A 22501-nucleotide genomic window follows, 5' to 3' on the forward strand; every position below is an offset into this window, starting at 1 on the left:
CAACCGCAGGAGATGCAACACCCTATACCTTCTCCCTCGGCCCTGTCCAGGGACCCTGACAGTCCTTTCAGGTTAGGCAGATCATTCTGCCTAATGACCACCCCGGTCATTCTTTCTTCTCCCCGCTCCCATTTGGTAGAAGGTACAGAAGCTTGAAAGCGCGCACCACCAGACTCAGGAACAGCTTCTGCCCCTCTGTTATCAGGCTTCTGAACGGTCCTTCCATGAGCTAGGGTACTGTCCGATTCACCTCTACCCCATTGCGGACATTGGACTTTGTCCTTGGAAATGATGTGCTGCAATGCTGAGAATTCTGAATGGTCCTTCCATACTGTGTAGGAAGGAACTGCAGATGCTGGTTTACACTGAAGATAGACCCAAAATGCTGGGGTAACTCAGCGGGACAGGCAGCGTCTCTGGAGAGAAGCAATGGCGAGCTGGAGAGCAGGAGGAACCACTTCTGAAGAAGGGTCTCGACCTGAAACGTCACCCATTCCTTCTCTCCAGAGATGCTGCCTGTCCCACTGAGTTACTCCAGCATTTTGTGTCCATCGTCGGTCCTTCCATACTGTTCGATCCACCTCTAATCCATTGACGACATTGGACTTTGTCTAAGGAACAATGCTGGGAACTGTATCTGTATCGTCCCTTTTGTTTTACCTGGTGTACTTGAGTTTGAACTCAACGTATCTATGTTGGATCTACCTGATTTGTTTGGTTAGCAGGCTAACCAAAGCTTTTCACGGTATCTCGGCACATGTGACAAGCATAGACCTAGACATAAACAGGTGCCGGAGTAGGTCAATTGGCCTCCTGAACTCGACTGTTGAAAGACTGGAGCGACTAGGCTTGTATACACTGGATTTAGAAGGATGAGAGGAGATCTTATTGAAACGTATAAGATTATTAAAGGGTTGGACACGTTAGAGGCAGGAAACATGTTCCCAATGTTGGGGGAGTCCAGAACAAGGGGCCACAGTTTAAGAATAAGGGGTAGGCCATTTAGAACTGAGATGAGGAAAAACTTTTTCAGTCAGAGAGTTGTGAATCTGTGGAATTCTCTGCCTCAGAAGGCAGTGGAGGCCAATTCTCTGAATGCATTCAAGAGAGAGCTAGATAGAGCTCTTAAGGATAGCGGAGTCAGGGGGTATGGGGAGAAGGCAGGAACGGGGTACTGATTGAGAATGATCAGCCATGATCACATTGAATGGCGGTGCTGGCTCAAAGGGCCGAATGGCCTCCTCCTGCACCTATTGTCTATTGTTTATTGTCTCATTTCCATTAAAATTGATCTGAAACGAAACCCTCCAGTTCCATTCATCACCACTTGGGGAAACATCCCCTCAGCATTCACCCTGTAAAAACCACTTTGAATATTATATCGCAACTAGACCGTGGACCCAGTTGGGCCCAAACCTCTCCTGTATTGGTGCAGCACCCTCTCCTCCTCCTCCTCCTCCCCCTCCCCTCTCCCCCCCCCGCACACCCACCCCCCTACCCCCCTCCCTCCTCCCCCTCCCTTCCCTCCTCCCCTCTCCCCTCCCCCTCCACCCCCCACTCCATCCCCCTCAACCCCCTTATCCTCCTTCCTCCCCCCCTCCCTCCCTCCACCTTCCATAGGAGATAGATTTAAACTTTAAAATGTGAATAACTTAAAAAATATAGCACCGATTTCAATGAAACTTCTTCCATTAGCACCAAAGGGACGACGGTGAATAAAGTGGGCCTAAAATTGTCGCGCTATCGTGTACCGTTTTGGCTGTAGTTCAGGAACAAACAAACAAACAAACGTTTTAGTATATAGATAAGTTCACCTCTCATCCTCCTCTTCTTTAAATGTGGAGGCCGATAGTGTATGATATGGTCCTCATAGAGTCATACAGCACAGAAACAAGTCCCTCAGCCCAACCTGGATGTCCCATTTAAGCCAGTCCCATTTGCCCACGTTTGGTCCTCATCCCTCTAAACCTTTCCTATAAATGTCCCTGTCAAAATGTCTTTTAAATGCTCTTATTCCAATAGCCTTCATAAGTAAAAGAAACACAATGTCAGGCAGCATCTGTGGAAGGAAAAGACGGACGATATTTTGGGTTGTGGCCCTTCTTCAGCCAAATGCTCTTGATCTAACGACTTTGAATTTGATTTCTCTGAGATCTCCGGTTTCCTCTCACACTCCAAAGACGTACAGGTTTGTGGCTTAGTTGGCTTGATATAAATGTAAATTGTCCCGGGTCTGTGTAGGATAGTGTCAGTGTGCGGGGATCGCTGGTTGGCGTGGTCTCGGTGGGCTGAACTGCCTGTTTCCGCGCTGTTCCTCTCTAAAACTATGAAACTCTCTGAATAAACCAGTTTCCTGTGAGTAATTCCTTATCGGATTTATTAATGGTTACCTTAGCTTTAGCCTCACTATGTTTGGAAATATATAGCCTGTCAAATCTTCGCGTCACTTTTCAGGCATCAATTAAATTCCTTTTCACAAAGGGAGTCAGGCTGCATTAAAATTTCCCCACATCTTAGTCTCGGCAAACTCTGTTTATAGCTTCTTTGTAGCTTTTCCAGTATCTCTATGTGTTGAAGATGATATCTGTTCTTATAAAGTCAGAGCAACCTTGTTTAGATTATCGCCGATAGCCTCGTGAGCAGTACACGCTGAGCAGGGATTTGGGAGAAGAGTTTAGTTTTGTTTAGTTTAGAGATACAGCGCAGAAACAGGCCCTTCGCCCCCCACTGAGTCCACACCCACCAGCGATCACCCTGTACACTAACACTAGCCGACACACACTAGGGACAATTTACAATTTTACCGAAGCCAATTAGCCTACAAACCGGAGCACCCGGAGAAAACCCATGCAGCTTACAGAGAGAACGTACAAACTCCGTACAGACTGCACCCGCAGTCAGATTCGAACCTGGGTCTCTGGCGCTGTGAGGCAGCAACTCTACTGCTGCGCCACTGGGTCGCAAGTTGATAGTTTAGTTTAATGTGTAAAGCTTTTTTGTTGTGTGCTATCGTCAGTGGAAAAACTACACATGATTACAATCAGGCCATTCACAGTGTTAAGGGTATAATAATAATAATAATAATGCATTACATTTATATAGTGCTTTTCAAACACTCAAAGATGCTTTACAGGGATTTCTAGAACATAGAGAAGTGAATAAATAGATAAATATGTAAACGAACAGAGAAAGGAGACAGAAGGTGAGGTGACGGTCAGTGGTTGAAGGCAGTGCTGAACAGGTGAGACTTCAGTGATGTTTTGAATGTGGTGAGTGAGGAGGAGTCTCTGACGTTTTGGGGTAGTGAGTTCCATAGGGTGGGAGCAGCGATGGAGAAAGCTCTGTCCCCCCAGGATCTGAGTTTGGTCCGGATGGGGGGGGGGACAGGAGATTGGCAGCAGCAGAGCGGAGGGTGCAGGTGGGAGTGTGCCTGTGGAGGAGGTCGGTCAGGTAGGATGGGGCCAGGTTATGGAGGGCTTTGTAGGTCATGAGGAGGATTTTGTATTGGATTCTCTGGGGGATGGGGAGCCAGTGGAGTTTGTAAAGGACGGGGGTGATATGGTCACGGATCGGGGAGTGGGTGAGTAGACGGGCAGCGGAGTTTTGAATGTATTGAAGTTTACTGATGATTTTTGAGGGTGAGCCATAGAGGAGGCTGTTGCAGTAGTCCAGACGGGAGGTGATGAAGGCATGGATGAGGGTTTCTGCAGCTGTGGAGGAGAGGGATGGACGGAGACGGGCAATGTTTTTGAGGTGGAAGAAGGCTGTCTTTGTGATGTGTTTGATGTGTTTGTCGAAGGAGAGTGTTTGATCAAAGATGATTCCAAGATTCCGGATGTGAGGGGAGGTGGATACTGGGAGACCATCAATGTTGAGGATGAAGTTTTGGGTGGATTTGGTGAGCGTTTTTGGACCAATGATGATGATTTCAGATTTGTTGCAGTTGAGTTTGAGGAAATTTGATTGAAGCCAAGATTTTATTTCAGAGATGCAGTTTGTCAGTGTAGAGTGTGTGGTGGTGGAGATTGACTTGGTGGAGATGAGGAGCTGGATATCATCGGCGAAGCAGTGGAAGTTGAGACCATGACGGCGGATTAATTGACCAAGGGGGAACAGGTAGAGGATGAAGAGGAGGGGGCCAAGGACTGAGCCTTGGGGGACACCTTGGGGGAGGGGAGCGGTGGGGGATTTACAGTTGTTAATGGAGATGAACTGGTGCCTGTCAGAGAGGTAAGATTTGAACCAGGATAGGGCTGTGCCGGTGATGTTAAAGGAGGTTTCAAGTCGGGTGAGGAGAATGGAGTGATTTATGGTGTTAAAGGCGGCGCTGAGGTCAAGTAGGATGAGGATGTTGAGGTTGCCAGCGTCGGAGGAGAGGAAAAGGTCGTTTGTGATTTTGAGGAGCGTAGTTTCAGTACAGTGGTTGGAGCGGAATCCGGATTGGAAAGTTTCATACAGGTTATTGGTAGAGAGGTGGTATTTGAGTTGGGAAGCTACAGCACGTTCCAAAACTTTGGACAGAAAGGGTAGGTTGGAGATTGGTCTGAAGTTGTTTGGGGTGTCAGGGTTGAGACCAGGTTTTTTCAGAATGGGGGTGACAGCAGCGATTTTGAGGGATGGCGGGACGATGCCAGTGGACAGGGAGGAGTTTATTGTTGCAGTGATAAGTGGAGAGAGAGCAGGAAGGCAGGCCTTGACAAAGATGGAGGGGATGGGGTCCAGGGAGCAGGAAGGCAGGCCTTGACAAAGCTGGAGGGGATGGGGTCCAGGGAGCAGGTGGCAGTTTTTATTCCTGTGAAGAGGTCAGAGAGGTCGGTGGTGGAGACTGGGGAGAACTGAGGCAGGGGCTGACAGGATAAGGGGGGGCAGGTGGTTTGAGGGGGAGCAGGTGCGTTGGTGGTTAAGGTGCTGTAGATGCTGTCTATTTTGCTTTGGAAGAATGAAAGGAAAGTAGTGCATTTGTCAACTGTGAATGATTGGGAGATGGTGTCCAGGGGGCTGAGGAGTTTGTTTATTGTAGAGAAGAGTGCTTTTGGGTTTCCGGAGCCAGAGTGAATTATTTGAGAGTAGTAGGTGGAGTGGGCACGGGAGAGGGCATCTTTGTAGTGCTGCAGGTGGTCTTTGTAGGCTTGGGAGTGAATTGTGAGACCTGTTTTGTTGCGGAGTCTTTCAAGTTGGCGGGCATGAGTTTTCATCATGCGGAGTTCAGGGGTAAACCAGGGAGCAGAGTGGGTGAAGGAAACTGTTTTGGTTTTTATAGGTGCAAGCTGGTCGAGGCAGGAGGAGAGAGTGCGGTTGTAGTAGTCAGTGAGGTCAGAGGGGCTGTGGAGGTCAACGAAGGGAGAGGTGGACATTATTTCAGAGAGGGAGGATGAGAGCGAGGTAGGTGAAACAGAGTTCAGCTTACGGAAGTTGATTTTGCGTTTTTGCCTTGGAGCTGGGGTGGGAATGTTGACAGACATGGTGATGGCTAAGTGATCAGAGAGGGTGGGGTCGGAGCCAGAGAGGTGATGTAGATTTAGTCCAGTGGAGCAGACAAGGTCCAGAATGTGCCCACGGTTAAGGGTGGGAAAATTGACGTGTTGAGTGAGGTTAAAGCAGTTGAGTATTTCAGTGAAGTCAGCGGTTATTGTGGAGTCAGTGGAGTCCATATGGATGTTGAAATCACCAAGGAGGAGGATTGAGGGGGAGAGAGAACAGAGCTGGGTCAGAAAGTCAGAGAAGTCAGAAAGGAATGATGGGTGTGGTTTGGGAGGGCGGCAGACAACTGCCATGACTAATTGTGTGTGGCCAGAGAGTTTGAAAGCCAGGTATGTCATATATACACTGGAATTTAGAAGGATGAGAGGAGATCTTATTGAAACATATAAGATTATTAAGGGGTTGGACACGTTAGAGGCAGGAAACATGTTCCCAATGTTGGGGGAGTCCAGAACAAGGGGCCACAGTTTAAGAATAAGGGGTAGGCCTTTTAGACCTGAGATGAGGAAAAACTTTTTCAGTCAGAGAGTTGTGGATCTGTGGAATTCTCTGCCTCAGAAGGCAGTGGAGGGCAATTCTCTGAATGCATTCAAGAGAGAGCTAGATAGAGCTCTTAAGGATAGCGGAGTCAGGGGGTATGGGGAGAAGGCAGGAACGGGGTACTGATTGAGAATGATCAGCCATGATCACATTGAATGGCGGTGCTGGCTCGAAGGGTCAAATGGCCTCCTCCTGCACCTATTGTCTTTTGTCTATTGTCATTTAGTGCAAGATAAAATCCAGTAAAGTTCAATTAAAGATAGACCAAGAGTCTCCAATGAGGTAGAATGTAGGTCAGGAACACGCTCTAGTCGGTGATAAAATTGTTCAGTTGCCTGATAACAGCTGGGAAGAAACTGTCCCTGAATCTGGGGGTGTGCATTTTCACGTTTCTGTATTTCTTGCCTGATGGGAGAGGGAGGGAGCAACTGGGGAGAGACTGGTCCTTGAGTATGTTGGTGGCCTTGCCGAGGCAGCATGAAGTGAAGATGGAGCCAATGGAAACCGGAAACTGGAGCACCCGGAGAAAACCCATGCAGCTTGTGTGATGGTCTGGGCTACATCCACAATTCTCTGCAGTCTCTTGCAGTCTTGGATGAAGCTGTTCTCCAAACCAAGCTGTGATGCATCCCTATAAAATGCTTTCTAAGGCGCATCTGTAGGTGTTGGTGAGAGTTGTTGGGGACATGCTGAACGTCTATGGAAGTCTATGGGCATTGTTGTGCTTTCTTGGCCATTGCTTCGATATGGCTGGTCCAGGACAAGGTGCTGGTGAAGAAGGTCTGAAGATGGGTCTCGACCCGAAACGTCACCCATTCCTTCTCTCCAGAGATGCTGCCTGACCCGCTGAGTTACTCCAGTATTTTGTGTCTACCTTCGATTTAAACCAGCATCTGCAGTTCTTTCCGACACAGGTTGCCGGTGATTCTCAATAAATGTAGGAGGAGAAAGTGAGATTCAAGAGGATGATCTGACCATGGAAGGAGAATTATCATTTATCTGAGGTGCGTACATATTGTATAATGTGACCTGGGTTAATATGGAAACCATATCTGGTCCTGACACACTTCAGAAGTAAAAACATAGATACATAGAAAGTAGGTGCAGGAGTAGGCCATTTGGCCCTTCGAGTTAGCACCCCCATTCAACATGATCATGGCTGATCAATCAGTACCCCGTTCCTGCATTCTCCCCATATCCCTTGATTCCGTTAGCCCTAAGAGCTCAATCTAACTCTCTCTTGAAAAGATCCAGTGAATAGGATAGATAGTAGCTTAGGACCGCTCTCTGGTTGGTGAGAGGATGGTTCAGTTGCCTGATAACAGCTGGGAAGAAGCTGTCCCTGTATCTGGAGGTGTGCGTTTTCACACTTCTGTATCTTGCCTGATGGGAGACATCTTCACACATTCAGAATCAGCACATTGATTAATTATCTTCTTATATTAATGTCCCCATCGTTCTACCTTTGGTGCCCAGCTTGATTCCCATCTACAACAGATTACACCCAAGCACGGCTGGAGGGGGAGCTTCTATCTGGAGCCAAGAGCATGGAGGTAGTTGAGGCAGGGACTATCGCAACGTTGAATCTCCCTTCTACCTCCCTTCCGTTGACTCCAATTACACCTCACGCTGCCTCGGCAAGGCCAGCAGCATAATCAAGGACCAGTCTCACCCCGGCCACTCCCTCTTCTCCCCTCTCCCATCGGGCATTAGGTACAGAAGTGTGAAAACGCACACCTCCAGATTCAGGGACAGTTTCTTCCCAGCTGTTATCAGGCAACTGAACCATCCTACCACAACCAGAGAGCGGTGCTGAACTACTATCTACCTCTTTGATGATCCTTGGATAATCCTTGATCGGACTTTGCTGGCTTTACCTTGCACTAAACGTTATTCCCTTAACATGTATTTATAAACTGTAAATGGATCGATTGTAATCATGTATTGTCTTTCTGCTGGCTGGTTAGCACACAACAAAAAGCTTTTTACTGTACCTCGGTACACGTGACAATAAACTAAACTGAACTGAATTAGACAGGTACATAGATGGGACAGGTTTAGAGAGGTATTGGCCAAATGCAGGACTATTGTAGAGGGATATGGGTTAAACGTTGGACTACTGTAGTTCGGTATGGGCAGGTTGGGCCGAAGGGCCTGTTTCCAGGCCTGAACGATCTGTATGATTCTATATCTCTCTATGACTCTAAGTAAATCTAATCTATCCCGATAGTAAAGTAAATGTCTGTACGCGAGTGAGACTACGAATAACTCTAGCATGATTGGGCATGTGATTTTGTACAGTATTTCATGGCTTAGTGTTAAACATATTCAGCTAATAAAATATTGATGTGCAAAATCCCCTTGTGTCCAATTTCCAGTGAATTACACCCCTCGTTTCTGAGCCTTATCTGTTTGTGGAATGTTGACGGGCTGGTAGTCCTTGGAAACGGAGCTGTCTTTCAGTTCTTCCATTGGCGGGGAGTAGGAGGCGTGGTTCTGATGTGGTAAGGAACGTTGCCCGCCTAAGCACGATCGCTGGGAAAACACAAGACCTTCTCCCCCGAGGCATCTAACTGTGCGAAGAAGGATTGCCTGCAGTGGATTGCAAACCCTCTCTTCTCCATCGAGCTCGGGTGGTTAATCTCCCTTCATCCTGCATCTGTGCACGGCTTGATTGTAACCATGTACGGTCTTTTCCTTAGGCTTTAGATTTTAGAGATACAGCGCGGAAACACGAGCCGTTTGGCCCACGCCGAGCCGAACAGTAACGGGGCCAGTACCGAACCCTGAGGCACACCATTAGTCACAGGCCTCCAGTCCGAGAAGCAACCTTCCACCATCACCCTCTGCTTCCTTCCATGTACAATGACAATAAAGATATATTGTATTGTATTGTATTGTATGAAGCCAACTTCGTATCCATTCAGCTACCCTTAGTTTAGTTTAAGAAAATAACTGCAGATGCTGGTACAAATCAAAGGTATTTATTTCACAAAATGCTGGAGTAACTCAGCGGGTCAGGCAGCATCTCAGGAGAGAAGGAATGGATGACGTTTCGGGTCGAGACCCTTCTAGTTATAAACTAAACTAGTTTAGTTTAAGTTGATTTTTGTTGTTGTTTCGTTTGATTAGTTTAGAGATTCACCGAGCCCGCGCCGCCGACTGGCGATCACCCCATCCGTACACTAGCACTATCCTACACACTTTGGACAATTTTACAATTTGTTACCCTAGCCTGCAGGTCCTTAGAGTGCGGGAGGAAACCAGAGCACCCGGAGAAAACCCACACTGTCACGGGTAGAACGTACAAACTCCTGAAGAAGGGTCTCGACCCGAAAAACGTCACCCATTCCTTCTCTCCAGAGATGCTGCCTGTCCCGCTGAGTTAGTCCAGCTTTTTGTGGTTATCTTCAGTACAAACTCCACACAGACAGCACCCGTAATCAGGATCGAACCTGGGTGTCTGGTGTTTTTGATTTTGCTGACTGTATAGCGCGCAACAAAAAGCTGTACATGTAGTCACCCTACAACCTGTCTCGTTGTTGCTGGAACAGTAGGGATGTTTGTAATGTTCTCAACAATTGGGTAGATCACAGCTGGAGTATTGTGTGTAATTCTAGTCATAGAACATTCACTAGTTCAGCACAGGCTCACAATATCTGTGGCGCACATGATGCCAAGATAAACACATCTCCTCTGCCTGCACTTCATAAGTGATAGGAGCAGAATTAGGCCATTCGACCCATCAAGTCTACTCCGACATTCAATCATGGCTGATCAACAGTATCTCTCCCTCCTAGCCCCATTCTCCTGCCTTCTCCCCATAACCCCTGACACCCGTACTAATCAAGAATCTATCTATCTCTGCCTTAAATATATCCACTGACTTGGCCTCCACAGCCTTCTGTGACAAAGAATTCCACAGAAGGCAGATGTGTACATTCCCACATGATGGCTACCCCTCCATTCCCTGCATATCCATGTGCCTTTCACTAAACACCTCTATCGTATCTCTCTCCACCACCACCCTTTGGTCAGAGGGTGGTGAATCTGGAGAATTCTTTGCCACAGACGGCTGTGGAGGCCAAGTCAGCGGATATATTTAAGGCCGAGATTGACAAATTCTTGATTAGTACGGGTGTCGGGGTTACGGGGAGAAGGCAGGAGAATGGGGTTGAGAGGGACAGACAGATCAGCCATGTTTCAATGGTGGAGCAGACTTGATGGGCTGATTCTGCTCCTAGAACCTATGAACTTATGAACTCCTGGCAGCATGTTCCAGGCCCCCACTACTCTGTGTAAAAAAAAAACTTGCCCTGAGCATCTTCTTTAAACTTTGCCCCTCTCACCTTAATGGTGTGCCCTCTCTGACATTTCCACAATGGGGAAGAAAAGGTTCTGACTGTCTACCCTATCTAAGCCTCTCATTATTTCACATCGCCACAATATTGGAGAGGCTGATGTGGAGATTCACCAGGATGATGTTGCCTGGAATGGAATGGTTATGCACAGAAACTCTGGGCTGGGATTGTTTTCTCTGGAGTAGTTAAGGCGGAAGGGAGAGCTGATGAAGGCATTCAAAATTGTAAGGGGCGCACAGGGTGGAGGATAGAACGATCTTCTATGGGGCAAAGATGTCAAAAACAAAAAGAACACAGTGTTGGAATAACCCAGCGGGTCAGGCAGCAACTCTTGAGGTGTGGAGGAAGGAATTGCAGACGCTGGCTTAAAACCGAAAATAGACACAAAAAAGCTGGAGTAACTCAGTGGGACATGCAGCATCCCAGGAGAGAAGGAATGGGTGGCGTTTCGGGTCGAGACACTTCTGTCAGACTGGGTCAGAGATAGAGTACGAAGAAGGGTCTCGACCCGAAACGCCACCCGTTCCTTCTCTCTCCAGAGATGCCGCCTGTCCCGCTGAGTTACTCCGGCATTTTGAGTCTGTCTTCAGCAACTCTGATCTAATCCTTGAAGCTGAAGATGGGTCCCAACCTGAAACGTCACCAAAATGTTTTCTCCAGAGATGCTGCCTGACCTGCCCAGTTACTCCAGCACTTTGCGTTCTGCATAAGATTCCAATACCTATAGTTCCTTGTGTCTCACAAAAAAACTAAGGCTAGGCTTAGGGCAAGGGATAGGAGGTATATATGTCCCATCTACACTAGTCCCACCTGCCTGCGTTTGGCCCATATCCCTCTAAACCTGCCCTATCCATGTACCTGTCAAAATGTTCCCTAAATGTTGCCATAGTCCCAGCCTCAACTACACCCAGCGGCCTGTTCCATACACCCACCACCCTTCGTGTGATGAAGTTACCCCTCAGGGGGCACGGTGGCGCATCGGTAGAGTTGCTGCCTTACGGCGCCAGAGTCCTAGGTTCGATCCTGACTACGGGTGCTGTCTGTACGGAGTGACCTACATTGGTTTTCTCCAAGATCTTTGGGTTTCCTCCCACACTCCAAAGACGTACAGGTGTGTCGGTTAATTGTGTAAAAAAATGTCCCTCGTGTGTGTAGGATAGTGCTAGTGTGCGGGGATCTATGGCTAGATGGGCTGAATGGCTTGTTTCTGTGCTGTATCTCTAAACTAAATGAATAAATCTTTCACCCCTCACATTAAACCAATATCCTCATGGAGTCATAGTCATAGATTGATACAGTGTGGAAACAGGCCCTTCGGCCAAACTCGCCCACACCGGCCAACATGTCCCAGCTACCCCAGTCCCACCTGCCTGCGCTTGGTCCATAACCCTCCAAACCTGTCCTATCCATGTACCTGTCCAACTGTTTCTCAAACGATGGGATAGTCCCCGCCTCAACTACCTCCTCTGGCAGCTCGTTCCATACACCCACCACCCTCCGTGTGAAAAAGTTACCCCTCGGATTCCTATTAAATCTTTTCCCCTTCACCTTGAACCTATGTCCACTGGTCCTCGATTCCCCTACTCTGGGTAAGAAACTCTGTGCATCTACCCGATCTATTCCTCTCATGATTTTGTACACCACTACAAGATCTCCCCTCATCCTCCTACGCTGCATGGAATAGAGACCCAGCCTGCTCAACCTCTCCCTGTAGCTCACGTATTAAGTTGAAGGATAGAACGGAAATGAGGGGCTGATCGGCCTCCTTCTGTCCCGCACCCCAACCGTCTGTTAGCTGAGAAGCTGGGCCGATACTTTTATTTTCCCAACAAGATTTTGTCACAGTGAGAGTATTCCTTGGCACGCAGGAAGATTAATTAGTGCCGACATCTTCTGGCGGTCCATGGTATTTGGTTAAAATGTCAGCAGAAGTTCAAAAGTGACGCATTGCAGCCCAATACAGTAATAAATTTCCTTTGATATAAATAGTATTACAGGTCAGTGATAGTGACCAGATCACATACACACTTACACACACACAGACAGGTAAATGCAAAAATACCCTGCAAGAATTGTAAAAGTCTGCATGCAAGATTAACAAAATCAGTATTAATAATTTAAACGTTGCACCTTGCGATGTTTAAAAAAAAAAGCCAATAGTCTCCCAGATGTGAAGAGACCCCTGCCTTCCCCTTGTTCCACCTGTTGGCTGTCCGAGGAATCTCCTCCACAAAACGAGACACAAGAGCGTTGGAGTAGTTGAAGTCAGAAGGAGGGTCCTGAGCCGAGAGGCCACCTGTCCGTGTTCTCCAGCTTCTTGTGTCAAGGTATGTCTACTTTGAAGAGGTTCTCTTGGTCTTTCCGACGAGAGTTGTGCTCAGTCAGAAGAAGGGTCTCGACCCGTAATGTCACCCATTCCTTCGCTCCAGAGATGCTGCCGGACCCACTGAGTTACTCCGGCACTTTGTGTCTTTCCCTCCTCCCCCCCCCCCCGTAAACCAGCATCTGCGGTTCCTTGTATCTGCTGGTTCCTTCCCCGAATGTCACGGTCGCTCTCGACGGGAAAGCCTCGGCAGCGGACGGTGTCCGATCAACGCATGCTCCCTTGTGTTCCGTGCGGCGGCAGGTTTATAGAAGAGTTCTGAGTTTACTGTCCTCTCGGGGCGGGTAGTGCGAGCCCGGCGCTCGCTGCCCCAGGGCTGCCGGTGGGCGCGGTGTGGTTGGATGCCGGCGTCTCGGGGACGGGTCCCCACTCGGGCTGGTGGAAGTGGAGGCTGTGTGTCCGCGTCCAGCGGGCGAACACGCGCTTCTCGGTGATGAAGCGGTGGTGGCTCCCCTTGCGGCCCAGCTCGTGCGAGATGTACATGGTGCACTCGTCGATCCCCGCCGGCTCGTAGTAGTGGTAGGGCACCTGGCGGTGGGTGGGGTCCCTGCGGGAGGGGAGAAGGTCAATACACAATAGACAATAGGTGCAGAAGGAAGCCATTCGGCCCTTCAATAGACAATAGACAATAGGTGCAGGAGGAGGCTATTCACCCCTTCGAGCCAGCACCGCCATTCAATGTGATCATGGCTGATCATTCTCAATCAGTACCCCGTTCCTGCCTTCTCCCCATACCCCCTGACTCCGCTATCCTTAAGAGCTCTATCTAGCTCTCTCTTGAATGCATGCAGAGAATTGGCCTCCACTGCCTTCTGAGGCGGAGAATACCACAGATTCACAACTCTCTGACTGAAAAAGTTTTTCCTCGTTTCAGTTCTAAATGGCCTACCCCTTATTCTTAAACTGTGGCCCCTGGTTCTGGACTCCCCCAACATTGGGAACATGTTTCCTGCCTCTAACGTGTCCAACCCCTTAATAATCTCATACGTTTCGATAAGATAGTCACGTCAACACGCTCTGAAGATTTTTCAGTTCAGTTCAGTTTTAGAGACCCGGCGGAAAAACGGGCCCTTCGGCCCACGGAGTCTACGCCGACCGGAACAGTAACGGGCCCAGCACCGAACCCTGAGGCACACCACTAGTCAGAGGCCTCCAGTCCGAGAAGCAACCTTCCACCTCTGCTTCCTTTCATGAAGCCAACTTCCTATCCATTCAGCTATCTTGAGTTTAGTTTAGTTGACTTTTTTTTAGGTTTGTTTAGAGATGCCGCCTGGAAACAGGCCCTTCAGCCCACCGAGTCCGTGCCGACCAGCGATCCCCGCACACTAACACTATCCTACACGCACTAGGGGCAATTTTACACTTATACCAGGCTAATTAAACCTACAAACCTGCACGTCTTTGGAGTGTGGGAGGAAACCGAAGATCTCGGAGAAAACCCCTCGCAGGTCACGGGGAGAACAGGTCCCCGTGGGAGAAAACCCACGCAGGTAAACTTCGTACAGACAGCAGCTGTAGTCGGGATTGTACCCGGCTCTCTGGCGCTGCAGGTTCTGTATGGCAGCCACTCTACCGCTGCACCACCCGTTAGATTACATTCCATGGGATCCAAGGAGACACGGTGGGCGGCACGGTGGCGCAGCGGTAGAGTTGTCGCCTTACAACGCTAACAGCGCCAGAGACCCAGGTTCGATCCCGACAACGGGTGCTCGTGTGTACGGAGTTTGTACGTTCTCCCCGTGTCCTGCGTGGGTTTTCTCCGGGATCTCCGGTTTCCTCCCACACTCCAAAGACGTACAGGTGTGAAGTGTACAAAGAAGTGTAGATTAATTGTCTTGGCATAAATATCAATTGATGGACCGGGCAGTGTTCACTACTTTTTTTTGCAGTCTTTTCCACTCCCTTTGTTCTCTTCACCTTTGTTTCTCACCCTTGGTATTCCTGGAGCCTCTCACCGCCCTTCTGGCCGTCTGCAATTGCCAAATTCTGGCCCGCTCATCATCCTGGCTGTAATTGCTGCACCACCAGCTGACTCATCAGCTGCCGAGGCCCTAAGACAAGCGTTTATCTGCCCAAACCTACGCGCTTCTTCACTCTTTAAGCTGCTCGTTAAAGGGCCTGTCCCACTTAGGCGATTTTAAGGCAACTGCCGGCGACTAGGCTGTCGCCGAATGTTCGCCAGGGTGTTGCGGGCATGATCGTGAGGAGTCTTCAATGAATCGTAGCGGATCTCGGCACGGCCCGGAAACATTTTCCAGATAGAAATTTCTCGGCGACAGCTGGCTTGTCGCCAGGTATCGTTGCTTATTGCAGGCGCTGTCGCATGCTGTCCCCAGGTTTACTAGGTTGTCGCAGATGTATTTAGAAGCACGTAATATTAAATTAAGAAAAGGCATTTGAAGATACCAGAAGATATTTATTCACAAAATGCTAGAGTAACTCAGCAGGTCAGGCAGCATCTCAGGAGAGAAGGAATGGGTGACGTTTCGGTTTCGATTTGTACCAGCATCTGCAGTTATTTTCTTATACTAACTGAAGATACATAGAAACATAGAAAATAGGTGCAGGAGTAGGCCATTCGGCCCTTCGAGCCTGCACCGCCATTCAATATGATCATGGCTGATCATCCAGCTCAGTAACACATACCTGCCTTCTCTCCCTACCCCCTGATTCCTTTAGCAAAAAGGGCCACATCTAACTCCCTCTTAAATATAGCCAATGAACTGGCCTCAACTACCTTCTGTGGCAGAGAATTCCACAGACTCACCACTCTCTGTGTGAAGAAATGTTTTCTCATCTCGGTCCTAAAAGACTTCCCCCTTATCCTTAAGCTGTGACCCCTGGTTCTGGACTCCCCCAACATCGGGAACAATCTTCCCGCATCTAGCCTCTCCAACCCCTTAAGAATTTTATGTTTCTATAAGATCCCCCCTCAGTCTTCTAAATTCCAGCGAGTATAAGCCTAGTCTATCCAGTCTTTCTTCATATGAAAGTCCCGCCATCCCAGGGATCAATCTAGTGAACCTTCTCTGTACTCCCTCTAAGTCAAGAACGTCTTTCCTCAGATTAGGAGACCAAAACTGCACACAATACTCCAGGTGCGGTCTCACCAAGGCCCTGTACAACTGCAGTAGAACCTCCCTGCTCCTAAACTCAAATCCTCTTGCTATGAATGCCAGCATACCATTCGCTTTCTTCACTGCCTGCTGCACCTGTACGCTTGCTTTCAATGACTGGTGCACCATGACACCCAGGTCACGTTGCATCTCCCCTTCTCCTAATCGTTCACCATTCAGGTAATACTCTGCTTTCCTGTTCTTGCCGCCAAAGTGGATAACCTCACATACCAGTGGATAACCTCACATACCAGAAGATAGTTTTGTTTAACCAATTTATTTACCGTCTGGACATTTGACAAGTAGATTGGAGGCGACAGTTTGACGGTCAGGTAAGCGTGGGAATTTTGCGATGTTTCCGAAGACGGCGTAACCTCTTAGCCAGGTGCTAGTTTCACAAAAAAAGTAACTTGTATCGACCTGACTCGGCATTGTCGTGGTCATTGTCGTAGGGTAAAAAAAAAAATTGCCGATCTGCTATGACTTTGACAGTCGCCGGCAGTCGCCTTAAAAATCGCATAACTGGGGCAGGCCCTTAAAACCTGTCTCGCTGACCAAGTCACTGGGATGAGAGGGGACCTTGTAGAAACATATAAAATTCTTAAGGGATTGGACAGGCTCGATGCAGGAAAAATGTTCCCGATGTTTTGGGGGAGTCCAGAACCAGGGGTCACAGTTTAGGAATAAGGGGTAGAGGCATTTAGGACTGAGATGAGGAAAACCGTTTTCACCCAGAGAGTTGTGAATCTGTGGAATTCTCTGCCACAGAAGGCCAATTCACTGGATGTTTTCAAGAGAGTGTTAGATATAGCTCTTAGGGCTAACGGAATCAATGGACATGGGGAGAAAGCAGGAACGGGGTACTGATTCTGGATCAGCCATGATCATATTGAATAGTGGTGCTGACTCGAAGGGCCGAATGGCCTACTCCTGCACCTATTGTCTATGCGTCTATGTTTCTATAAGTTTCTGGTCCCACGCCTGAATATTATTTTCCCTTAATCTCCATCCCCTTAGTCCTGTTTTCACACCTTGCTCTTCATTATTTATGTATCTCCCTCTCCGCTGACATCAGTCTGAAGAAGGGTCTCGACACGAACCGTCACCCATTCCGTCTCTCCAGAGATGCTGCCTGTCCCGCTGAGTTACTCCAGCATTTTGTATCTATCCCATGCCTGAATATCTCCTTCTGGTGCCAGTTCTTGCTTGACATCTCAACAGTACCCTGGGCTGTCGAGTCATAGAGTGATACAGTGTGGAAACAGGCCCTTTGGCCCAACTTGCCCACACCGGCCAACATGTCCCAGCTACACTAGTCCCGCCTGCCCGCGTTTGGTCCATATCCCTCCAAACCTGTCCTATCTGTACGTCCACATTGAAGCCCGCCCACACCACACACATGCCACAACACAGTCCCAATAGATCCCTATGAACTCTGCCTGATGGTGCAGCGGTAGAGTTGCTGCCTTACAGCAAATGCAGCGCCAGAGACCCGGGTTCGATCCTGGCTACGGGCGCCGTCTGTACGGAGTTTGCACGTTCTCCCCGTGACCTGCGAGGGTTTTCTCCGAGATCTTCGGTTTCCTCCCACACTCCAAAGACGTACAGGTTTGTAGGTTAAATGGCTTGGTATAAATGTATAAAAATATACAATTGTCCCTAGTGTGTGTGTGTGTGTGTCGGATAGTGTTAATGTGCGGGGATTGCTGGTCGGCACGGACTCAGTGGGCCAAAGAGCCCGTTTCCGTGCAGTATCTCAAAACTAAACTAAACACTGCAACAATACAGTCCTAGTAGATCCCCATGAACTCGGGTGTGTGACTGGAGCGCGTAACTTTAAGATGACTACCCCAATACAAAGCTCGCAACTATTGCCCACTGAGTTCAGATGAAAGTTTAGTTCAGTTTAGTTTAGAGATACAAATCCATAGGGGAATTGAGCAGAGGGCATAGGTTTAAGGTGGAGGAAAGATTTTAAAAGAATCTGAGGGGTAACTTTTTCACACTGATGGTGGTGGGTGTATGGAACAAGCTGCCGGAGTAGGTAATTGAGGCTGGGACGATCACCACATTTTAAAAAGCAATTAGACAAGTACATGGATAGGACAGGTTTAGAGGGATATGGACCAAATGCGGGCCGGTGGGACGAGTGTAGCTGGGACATGTTGGTCGATGTGGGCAAGTTGGGGCTAAGATGGACGTTACCTCAGTTATTTCCTCTTCCATAGCCATCTGATTTGATCTGTACCTTTTAGCACTTCTAGTTTCCCTCCCCCCCCCGACACTCAGTCTGAAGAAGGGGCTCGACCCGAAACATCACCTATTCCTTTCCTCCAGAGATGCTGCCTGACCTGCTGAGTTATTCCAGCATTTAGCGTTCTATCTAGAACAAATGTAAACTGGAATCTTTCACTGGGCGATGGAAAAGACTGTGCTTTTATAAAAATATTAATTACATCTCGTTAATATTTCAGTTTGCGCCGTAAGCTTTTTAATTTTGGAGGGTCTAAACAATGGTTTATTAGCCGTAATTCAATTCCACAGGGGTGAACATTAAGAAATGCAATTTAAAAAAAATAAACTTAGTTCAATTAGCAGTCTGATTAATCTGACAAATCCAGCTCTGAAATGCTTCACTGGATGTATAAATGGGACTTCTTTTCTCTTTATTTTCCAGCTTGTAATCAAGCATTAATGTAAAACCAATTTCCTAAAACACTATCAGTATATTGACTTGCTTGAACAGTCACTTAACAGAAATTTGCAGAGTACGTTTGCTTACAAGTGTAATTCAACAATTGCTGATCTGTGAGTTATGTCAGAATCATGTCAAGCTTGAAAGGGTTCAGAAAAGATTTACGAGGATGTTGCCAGGACTAGAGGGTGTGAGCTATAGGGAGAGGTTGAGTAGGCAGGGTCTCTATTCCATGGAGTGCAGGAAGATGAGGGGTGATCTTATAGAGGTGTACAAAATCATGAGAGGAATAGATCGGGTAGATGCACAGAGTCTTTTACCCAGAGTAGGGGAATCGAGGATCAGAGGACATAGGTTCAAGATGAAGGAGAAAAGATGTAATAGGAATCCGAGTGGTAACCTTTTCACACAGAGGGTGGTGGGTGTATGGAACGAGCTGCCGGAGGAGGTAGTTGAGGCTGGGATCATCCCATCGTTTAAGAAACAGTTGGACAGGTACATGGATAGGACAGGTTTGGAGGGATATGGACCAAGCGCAGGCAAGTGGGACTAGGGTAGCTTGAACATTGTTGGCCGGTGTGGGCAAGTTGGGCCAAAGGGCCTGTTTCCACACTGTATCACTCCATTATGACTCTATCTCTTCTTTTCTGATAACCCATATCCACTGGGTCTGTGTACTGATAGTCCATGAGAGACAGAGAGTGGGTGGACGGTCGGAAAAAAACACTAAGTGCTGGAGTTGGACACAAAAAGCTGGAGTAATTCAGCGAGTCAGAGAACATCCATGGAGTAAAGGAATAGGTGACGTTCGGGCCGAGACCCTTCATCCGACTGAGAATCAGGGGAAAGGGAAACAAGGGACCCAGGTATATAGAGAGAGATATAGAACAAATGAAGAAAGAAATGCAAAAAAGGTGACGACGATAACAGAGATAGGCCATTGTTGCCTGTGGCCTCGGTGAAAACGAGTTACAGACAATGAGACTCAACAAGATGACTTTGAAGCTAGGTACAACGACCTGGGTGTGGGAGGGACAGAGAGAGAGGGGATTACAAGGGTTGCTTGAAGTTAGAGAAGTCAATGTTCATACCGCTGGGGTGTAAGCTGCCCAAGCCAAATATGAGGTGCTGTTCCTCCAATTTGCGTTTGGCCTCACTCTGACAATGAAGGAGTCCCAGGACAGAAAGGTCAGTGTGGGAATGTGGAGGGGGAGTTAAAGTGTTTGGAGTCATTTACTCCCATCAGTCACAGGTATTCACAGAAGTGTGAAAACGCACACCTCCAGATTCAGGGACAGTTTCTTCCCAGCGGTTATCAGGCAACTGAACCATCCTACCACAATCAGAGAGCAGTGCTGAACTACTATCTACCTCATTGGTGACCCTCGGATTATCTTTGATCGGACTTTACTGGCTTTACCTTGCACTAAACGTTATTCCCTTATCATGTATCTGTACACTGTACATGGCTCGATTGTAAACACGTATTGTCTTTCCGCCGACTGGTTAGGCAGGCAACAAAAGCTTTTCACTGTACCTCGGTGCAGGTGACATACACTAAACTGAAGTAACTCAACGGGTCGGGCAGCTTCACTGGAGAACATGGACAGGTGATATTTCAGATCGGGACCCCCTTCTTCAGACAGTCAGAACCTTTTTCCCCCAGGGTGGAAATGTTAAAGGCTAGAGCGCTCAGCTTCAAGGTAAGAGCTTAGTTTAGTTTAGTTTAGAAATACAGCATGGAAACAGGCTCGTCGGTCCACCGAGTCCTTGTCGACCAGCGATCCCCCCCTTCACTAGCACTATCCTGCACACGATCCTGCACACGGTTTAGGCGTCAATTTTGGGGAGGGGGAGATATCAAGTGCGGTCTCGTAATTTTGTTCGGTTTAAAAGAGGTGCTGGACCACCAGTTTAGTTTAGTTTGGTTTAGTTTAGATTTACAGCGGCGAAACAGGCCCTCTCGGCCCACCAGGTCCGCGCCGACCAGCGATCCCCGCACATTAACACCGTCCTACACACACTAGGGATGATTTTTACATTTACCAAGCCAATTAACCTACAATCCTGTACGTCTTTGGAGTGCGGGAGGAAACCGAAGATCTCGGAGAAAACCCACGCAGGTCACGGGGAGAGCGTACAAACTCCGTACAGACAGCGCCCGTAGTCGGGATCGAGCCTGGGTCTCCGACGCTGCATTCGCTATAAAGCAGCAACTCTACCGCTGCGCCACCCAGTCGGTGGTGGGCCTGTATTGGGAAGGCTGGGAAAAACCCTCTCCAACGCATCAAGGTGATTGAGCCTCGAGGGCTGCTGGCACAGCACGGATGGACCGAGGGTATCGGCAAGTGGAGGGGAGGGGCCAGAAGACCACGCGGGGACCCCATGCTCTGGTACCACAACATCAAGCAACGTCTCACGGCCCACCTGCACCGGTCCGGGGGAACCATGCCATACACGTCAATCCTGTCGCAAAGCTCAAGAGCGATGATCATGGTGAACCAGCCTGTGCTCAGCCATGAGTTGGAGGTTTTCCTGGAACAGAGATGTCCGTTTGTATCAGCGTTTATCCAATAGTCAATAGTCGTTTATTTGTTACATACACATAAATGTGTAGTAAAATGAAACATTACCCGCAGTTGAACAATAAGACCAATAAGATTAATCAATAAAAATGCAATAACACATACAATCACAACTAACACCAAACAAAAAGAAACATCCATCACAGTGAGTCTCCTACAGTCCCTCCTCACTGTGATGGAAGGCCAGAATGTCTTTTTCTCTTCCCTGCCGTCTTGTCCCGCGGTCAGGCTGTTGGAGTTGCCACGTCGGGGCGGTCGGGGCTCCCGATATTGAAGCCCCCGCTGGGCGGTGAAATATCCCGCGGCCTATTTCAGGCCGCGCCGGATGGTGAAAGGTCCGTGGCGGACCGACCCAAGCCCTGCGATTCGGGGCGGGCGAACACTCTGCCGCTGCCGCTGCCGGAGCTCCCGATGTCGGCCCCCACCCAGGGGCCTGCGGGCTTCCGACGTCCACGCGGCCCGCGCCGGAGCCTCCGGAGACGAGTCGCAGCCGTTCCCGCAGCATCCGCAGGCAGCCAGCGCCGCAGGTGGTGAGTCCGGGCCGTGGGCTCTGCGAACCAGAGACCCAGGTGGTCCCAGGTGCATGGCCGGTGGTAGGCCGCAACGGGAACGGAGACACGACACAGAACAAAGGTCGCGTCTCCGTTCTGGAGAGAGAATGTTACAGTTCCCGTTCCCTCCCACCCCCCCCCCCCAAAACATAACATACAACACTACATCATATTAAAACTACAATTCAGACAAAAACAACAAAAAACACAAAAGACAGACGGACTGCAGGCAAGCCGCAGCTGCGACGGCAGCGCTGGCTCCTCCTCTTAAGCATCTTGTAGACATTCAGTTTTAGAAAAAAGAATTACTTGGTAGACGTAATCCACCAATTTTACAGGTTCTAGTTTAGTTCAGTTTAGAGATGCAGAGCGGAAACAGGCCCTTCGGCCCACCGAGTCCGTGCCGACCAGCGATCCCCACACACTAACACTATCCTACACCCACTAGGGACAATTTACATTTACACCAAGCCAATTAACCTATAAACCTGCACGTCTTTGTGGGAGGAAACCGGAGATCTCGGAGAAAACCCACGCAGGTCACGGGGAGAACGTACAAACTCCGTACAGACAGTGCCCGTAGTGGGGATCGAACCCGGGCGTCTGGCGCTGTAAGGCAGCAACTCTACCGCTGAGCCACCACGCCACCCAGATATGGAGGGAATGCAGGGATATGGGGTGAACACACGGAAGTGCACACTCTTTCCATGCTTTGTGTACGGTAAACAAAACAAAGAGTTTCACTGTGACAATAAAGTATCATGTGATAATAAAGTATCATTCAATAAA

At 48.7% G+C, this 22501-nt stretch overlaps 2 protein-coding genes across 4 annotated transcripts in view; one reads left to right on the forward strand and one right to left on the reverse strand.

Moving 5' to 3' along the window:
* The window catches only part of pigk (phosphatidylinositol glycan anchor biosynthesis, class K), a 128731-nt gene extending 119927 nt beyond the window's left edge, over positions 1–8804 (forward strand). The window contains exon 11 of the mRNA XM_078408167.1: positions 8724–8804. Coding sequence (XP_078264293.1) covers positions 8724–8789 — 66 coding nt within the window. The 3' untranslated portion in view covers positions 8790–8804. The remainder of the gene's footprint in view (positions 1–8723) is intronic.
* A 1051-nt stretch (positions 8805–9855) lies between these two features.
* The window catches only part of st6galnac5a (ST6 (alpha-N-acetyl-neuraminyl-2,3-beta-galactosyl-1,3)-N-acetylgalactosaminide alpha-2,6-sialyltransferase 5a), a 72097-nt gene continuing 59451 nt past the window's right edge, over positions 9856–22501 (reverse strand). For all 3 annotated transcript variants that reach the window (XM_078408172.1, XM_078408171.1, XM_078408170.1), the window contains 2 exons: positions 21004–21111; positions 9856–13312 (listed from right to left, as the gene is read on the reverse strand). In XM_078408172.1, the coding sequence (XP_078264298.1) occupies positions 13030–13312; positions 21004–21111 (391 nt within the window). In that variant the 3' untranslated portion in view covers positions 9856–13029. The remainder of the gene's footprint in view (positions 13313–21003; positions 21112–22501) is intronic.

This window comes from Rhinoraja longicauda, chromosome 11 (assembly GCF_053455715.1).
Source record: "Rhinoraja longicauda isolate Sanriku21f chromosome 11, sRhiLon1.1, whole genome shotgun sequence".
Lineage (NCBI taxonomy): Eukaryota > Metazoa > Chordata > Chondrichthyes > Rajiformes > Arhynchobatidae > Rhinoraja > Rhinoraja longicauda.